A 6781-nucleotide genomic window follows, 5' to 3' on the forward strand; every position below is an offset into this window, starting at 1 on the left:
TTTTATTTTATATCTCTATCTGTTTCTTAGTTTGATTCTGCGCCGTTGATTTTTCTATAAAGGCAATAAGGAAGAATCCGACGGTTGATTCATGGGAAATGCTTTATTAAATCAAAAATTAATTAACCGATTAAAATATAATATGGAGGTGCGGGGAATCGAACCCCGTGCCTCTCGCATGCGAAGCGAGCGCTCTACCATATGAGCTACACCCCCGATTTTGGTTAATTATCTAAACGTATCCTATTTCTACCTAATGTAATAATAAAAGCAATCACATTAATGGTATGTTTCTTGATAGATTAAAGATCTTAGTATATATATGGTACGATATCGACCTCGAGTCTAGTCTATCTAACAACATAAACTGATACAAAAATGTTAATTTTATAATCTCTAGTCACCGTGATTAAACAAAATGCAATATAGATTCCGATGATCATCATAAACTCATCATATATTTTATCTTTAGCATCCTCATCTATCCATCTCTTGGACTTCAGGGCACTCCATGATGCTCTCTAAAGACGGTTCCCACGCCATCGATGATGATAACGATGATGATGGTTTTATGATCCTCTTCTCTAGCTCTACCATAACATCCTTTGTCATCATCAAGTTTCCATCATGATTCCTATTCATCTGAAGCAAAAACATATCCAATTCATGTCTTGTAAGTACTATCTTCACCTTCGTTCCACCTTGACGTCCATCTTCATCATCATCACCATCAAGTTTGAATAACTCTTTTGTCTTTTCTCTTACCTCTATCTTTCCTTCTTCTCCTTCTCCTTGCATCCACCTCTCCATGCAGTTCCCCATTATTACCAAATCAAGAAAAAAAATGACAAATCTCAAGGAAATAAACAAACGTACTTGTTTCTCTTTTTCTTTGACAATAGGTGATTGCCATGAGTGTGAAAACACCTGTTATATATAGAGGGTCAAATAATTTAATACAATCAAATCTTCTTACTGATTTGTCTTTAAAAGCCTTTAAATTTTCCCAACGACCCTCATTATTACTATTAGCGACAATGACATATTTGAGAATTTAAAACTCAAAATATATAATGAAGAACTTGTACATTTAAAACTCAATTTTTAATATTGGAGCCTACATATTTGTTTCTTTCAATTATAAAATCTTTTTGTTTGTTTGTTTGTTTGTTTTAATTTTAGATATATAAAATTTAAATAAACACTGCATTTAACGTATCGACATGTTGATCAATCAATTGGGCCATAGAATGATAAAAAAGTGATAAATAAATATGATACTTGACTGTTTTTAATTAAATAATGAGAAATTGCCAAAAATATCATTTTCATAGTACCACTTTTCATGTTTACACTAACCACTTTTACCACTACTTTTAATGAAGGGTTTAGATTTGAAGGTTTAGGATTTAGGGTTTAGATTTGATGTTTTATAGTTTAAGGTATATAGTTTAGGGTTTAGAGTTGAGGATTTAGGGTTTAGAGTTGAGGATTTAGGGTTTATAGTTTAGACTTTAGGGTTTAGGGTTTAGGATATTGAATTCAGGGTATATAGTTTAGGGTTTAGGGTTTAGAGTTGAAGATTTTAGGTTTAGGGTTTAGAATTAGAGGTTTAGGATTTAGAATTCGGGATTAGAATTTTGAAAAGCATATAAAAACAAAGATATATGAGTTTTTACCATTTCAATAAATAAGGTATTTTTGAAAATGTGTCTTTAGTAGTGGTAAAGATGAATAATGGTACCTTGAAAGTGGTATTTTTGAAAATTCCCCTTAAATAATTCTCACTAAAAAGACAACCGTCACAAAAGGACAACCGTTAGGTTAACGTCAATATCAACCGTTCGGAACCTGTTGCCCGACAGTGTCACGGACACTACGCAAAGACTTTTGAGACGCAGCTTGTAATATAGGTTTAAATCTTTTTGTTTTAATTTGAACCCAATAGTGTTTAAAGAGCAAGAATTTATAATTCAAACCCATAGACTTTTTTGATGACTTTTGGGGCAGTGTGAAAATCCGATCACATGCTTGGACCAAATGTGAACACTAAAATATCCTCTGAAATTTACATGCAAGCACCGAACATTAAAAGAAAACTGTGTGTGTTTGACAAAAAAAAAAGTTTGACCAAAAAAAAAAAGAAGAAAACTGTGTGTTTACTATGTACAAAATTGAAATTTATGATGCCCATCTCCCTGATATAGTGTTTCTAGTCGATTTAATATTTTGTTCTTGCAAGTTTTCACTATTAATAACTCAACTAGATTTTGACCCGCGCTTCGAAAGCGCGGGTATTATTTTTCACTTTTATAAAATATATTATTTGTTTGTAATTATTGAATTATTTATTTTAATAAAATTTTCTTTATAATAAATTCGACATAAAGTGTCTATGATAAACTATGTATTTATTTAGTTTTTTTATTCGCTCTTCAATCAACATATTTATTTGGCTTGTTGTTAAAATAAATGATTATACTTTGATCTCTGCACCTCCGCGGATGTATATTTTTAAAAATATGATGATATTTGTTTTTCATGTAATTATTAGGATTTGGCAAAATGAATCCGAGGAACAGAACTGATACCAATCCGTAAATATAGTACCAAATCTGAACATAAATTGATTAAATATTCGAATTATTCAAAATTTTGTTAGTTAGAGAACCGAATCGGATCCGAACCGAAGTATTCGTGTACCTGAATTTATCTAAAAATAGATTTATATATTTATATATATATTATTTTTGTATTTTGATGTATATAAAACATCAAGAATGATACCTTTAAATTACTTTAAAATACTTGAAAATATATATAGATAGTCAAAAACAAATATCTGAAATAGTTAAAGTATATTCAAATCACCAAAAAATACTTAAAATAATTATTGATTTCGTATCCAAATTTTTAAATCATACCAATTGATATGTTAAGCTTAGGTATTCTGACATATGTTATTTAAATTTATAGGTAATATATTACTTTATTTATAGATTTTGAGAAATTTTAAATATATAGTGATTTAAAACTTTAAAAATAATTTAAATATGTTATCCAAACCCAAACCAAACCCGTAAAGATCCGAATCAAACTCAAACAAAAATTTAGAAACATCGTAATAGGACTGAAATATTTGAGCTCGAAAACCCGAAACGCAAACTGATCAGAACCAAACCCGTATGGATGTCTGAAAACCCATCCTTAGTCATTATTATATATCGTATAATTTCATCATATAATTAATCATATTTTATATGTACCATCATATAAGTAATGATATAATTAATACTTATTTAATATGTATCATCATATAAATAATTACATATATTATATTTTAAAATTTTAATATGAAATATAAAAACCATAATTTGAATTGGTATTTCAAATTGGCTTTTGTATTGTATTTTTCTTATATATATTGACAACATTCTTTTATAATGGACTTAATAACTTAAGCCCATTATTTTTTCTATTTAATACTACTATCTTTGTTTCCAAACAAATTTTTTTTTTAAAAGACTACAATCCATGTTTCCAAACACACCAAATTTTTTTAATACTCTTATCCAAGTATCCAAACACACCGAATTTGTACTTCAGCTTTAATAAGATAGATTACAAACATACAAATGTATATCGATCCCATAGACCACACCGGAAATTAGTTAAATGTGGGGAGACAAGTGCAAGATTTTAGGTATGACTTTCAGGACATGGTCTAATAATTAAATAGCCTGATGTCATACGTGTAAACTGTAAAGTAAACTCGTGAGAAATAATTAATAAAAATGGGCTATAAGTAATTTATGGGCCTAAACTGAATTTTGATCTAGAATAAAAATAGCATAGTAGAACATTTATAAATTAATATTCAATAAATTAATAAATTTGATCAGTTTGAGTTTAGGTCAGTTCAAATTTTGACAAAAATTGATAAAATAATAAAATAATAATTTATTTTAGAAAATTCTATACAAATATATGATTTCATTAAACTTATAAATTAATAATTTATATGTATACATATTTTATATAAATATAAATATTTTATTATATCGTTTGTTTTATATTCACAATAGAATCATTTTTTATTTTCCTTAACACTTAATATATTTTAGATGAGATTTAGTAATGCTACATCTAAAACTACATTTAAGTTTTATGCAATATATATTATATACACCAAATAGTATAAAAATTAATGTAAATGTCAAATTTCGAAATATAACAATTAATGTATGTACACTAAAATAATTTTTTTCTTATTTTATAATAAATATATCTTAAATAAAAAATCTAAATAAAGAAACTTTTGTAAATTAATATTTCTATAAATAAATAAAATTTTAATATCCCAACATTATTAATTTATAAAGGTTTTACTGTATTGGAATAAAAATGACTAGAAATAACTAGTAGAATAAATAAATAAATAAATTAGTATAGTTTATCCCTTTGTCATTCTGTAAAATAGTAGACAAATAATTTACTTTAATTTTCTTCCTTTTCACATTATTTTTGGAATTATTTTTCTACAATTTTCAGGTCAAATGGCAAAATATCATCAGGAGTGTTTAGTTCTACCATTTTGTAGGAACTCAGAGGAATGCCTAATACAACCATTTTTTAAGAACACAATGTATGAGGAGACTTTGAGTCAATCTGTCAAAACAAATAGACTGAAGAGTTTATCCTTGGAGAATTCAACAGAATAGCCAAAGACAAAAAGGTTATAACTTCTTCTTGGTTCTTGTTTGTTTTACTTACAACAATCTTTTTACTACAAAATGGGATTTTGATTTTTATTATAGCGGAAGGGATTTGAGCTGATCAAATGTGTTCACTTGGACACAGTGCCATTCGACATGGAAAGAAATCTTATCACACCTCTTCTTACAAGAAGAAAAGGCCTCAGCCTCTCAGTTACTATCAGGTCAATTAAAAGTCTCATTCAATTTCATTTTGTTTGCATCAACAATAACTGTTGAGATAAGCTTGAAGATAGCTTGAGGAGAAAGCAATCCTAATCCTAAGAGAGTTTGGAGTTTGAGAAGATAAAGACTAAAGAGTTTAGGAGTTATCTATAATGTGTTTAATAATAGGATTAGGATAAACTATAAGATATATATATATGTCGAGAATCATGAGATGATGTGTGAGAGTTTTATGAGTTTGTGTGCTTGAGGTTTTGAGAGAAGTTTCCTCAAGAGTTTAATAAGAAGAGTTCTTATTTGAGTTTACATTCTTGTGTTCGTGTGTTCTTCCTGACAAGCTCGTGAAACTGATTTACAATAATTGGTATCAGAGCATACGATGGGGGATCTAGTGGCGTCTCCAGCGAAGACTAAAGAAGGCGGATCTTCAATCAAGTGTCCTATATTAACCTCAACAAATTACACTGTATGGGTCATGAAGATGAAGATCCTTCTGAAGATAAACAAAGTTTGGGATATGATAGAAAAGGAGGAAATTGACGACGAGAAAAATAACATGGCGATAAGATTATTATTTCAGTCCATCCCAGAGTCTCTTGTACTTCAAATTGGAGAGTTGGACTCAGCAAAAAAGGTCTGGGAAGCAATTAAAACAAGGCATATGGGAGCAGAACGTGTGAAAGAGGCAAGACTACAGACCTTGATGGAAGACTTTGACCGTCTTAAGATGAAAGAGACAGAGACAATAGATGAGTTCGCAGGAAAACTGTCTGAGATATCTTCTAAAGCGCAAGCACTAGGAGAAGAGATTGATGAACCTAAACTTGTCAAGAAATTTCTCAAGAGTCTTCCGCGTAAGAAGTACATCTTCATTGTGGCGACATTAGAACAAGTATTGGATCTCAAGACAACTAGTTTTGAGGATATTATCGGTCGTCTAAAAACGTATGAAGACCGTGTTGCTGATGATGATGAGTCTCAGGATGATCAGAGCAAGTTATTGTTTAACGAGTCACACACGTCTCGGAACAGTAATGAGTCTCAAGCATCCCGTGGCTATAACAGCTACAACAATAACTATCGAGGCAGAGGACGTGGAGGACGAAGAGGTCGGGGTCGTTATAACGACAACAGATACAATGAAAGATATAACGAGAACAGATACAATGAGGCAAGAGACGCTTCAAGGATAACATGTTTTCGCTGTGATAAGGTAGGACACTATGTTGCAGATTGTCCAGATCTGAAGCTGAAACTACAAGAAGTTCAGGAAGATGAGGTTAAAGATACGCAAGAAGCAGATAAACTCTTGATGCACGAGATAGTCTATCTGAATGAAGGAAAAGTAGTTCCTAGTAACTATGAGATAAGCGAGGAAGAGGACAGTATCTGGTATCTTGACAACGGAGCATCAAACCACATGAGTGGTGATAGGAGATACTTCTCTAAAATTGACGAATCCATCACAGGAAGAGTTCGTTTTGGTGATGATTCTCACATAGATATCAGAGGAAAAGGTACTATTGAGTTCACAGATCGGAACGGGGAACCAAGGAGAATAACAGAGGTATACTTTATACCTGATCTGAAAAGCAACATCATTAGCCTAGGACAAGCTACTGAGTCCGGCTGTGACGTAAGGATGAGAGGAGAGCATCTAACTATGCATGATCGAGAGGGTAAGCTGATTGCAAATGCAGTAAGGTCTAAGAACAGACTATACAAAGTTTGGATGGGATTAAAGGAGACTATGTGTTACCTCTCCACGACGATAAGTGAGTCAAGTAGATGGCATGCGAGACTCGGTCACGCAAATATGGAGACAATAAGGACGATGATTC

General features: G+C 30.9%; 1 protein-coding gene and 1 non-coding gene across 2 annotated transcripts; both read right to left on the reverse strand.

The window, feature by feature from the left end:
- Nucleotides 1–143: 143 nt before the first annotated feature.
- On the reverse strand, nucleotides 144–216 carry TRNAA-CGC (transfer RNA alanine (anticodon CGC)). The gene has a single exon. It is a non-coding gene; the product is annotated as a tRNA-Ala (tRNA).
- Nucleotides 217–300: 84 nt separating this feature from the next.
- LOC108825907 (uncharacterized) lies at nucleotides 301–1014 on the reverse strand. Its single transcript, XM_018599265.2, has one exon. It carries the CDS (start codon nucleotides 820–822, stop codon nucleotides 478–480), a length of 345 nt encoding a protein of 114 aa, XP_018454767.2. The 5' UTR covers nucleotides 823–1014; the 3' UTR covers nucleotides 301–477.
- Nucleotides 1015–6781: the final 5767 nt, after the last annotated feature.

This window comes from Raphanus sativus, chromosome 9 (genome assembly GCF_000801105.2).
Source record: "Raphanus sativus cultivar WK10039 chromosome 9, ASM80110v3, whole genome shotgun sequence".
In the NCBI taxonomy this organism is placed as follows: domain Eukaryota; kingdom Viridiplantae; phylum Streptophyta; class Magnoliopsida; order Brassicales; family Brassicaceae; genus Raphanus; species Raphanus sativus.

Bases quoted from the DNA above. Each gene is read 5' to 3' on its own strand.
- LOC108825907 (XM_018599265.2), bottom strand. From the start codon at position 822: ATGGGGAACTGCATGGAGAGGTGGATGCAAGGAGAAGGAGAAGAAGGA.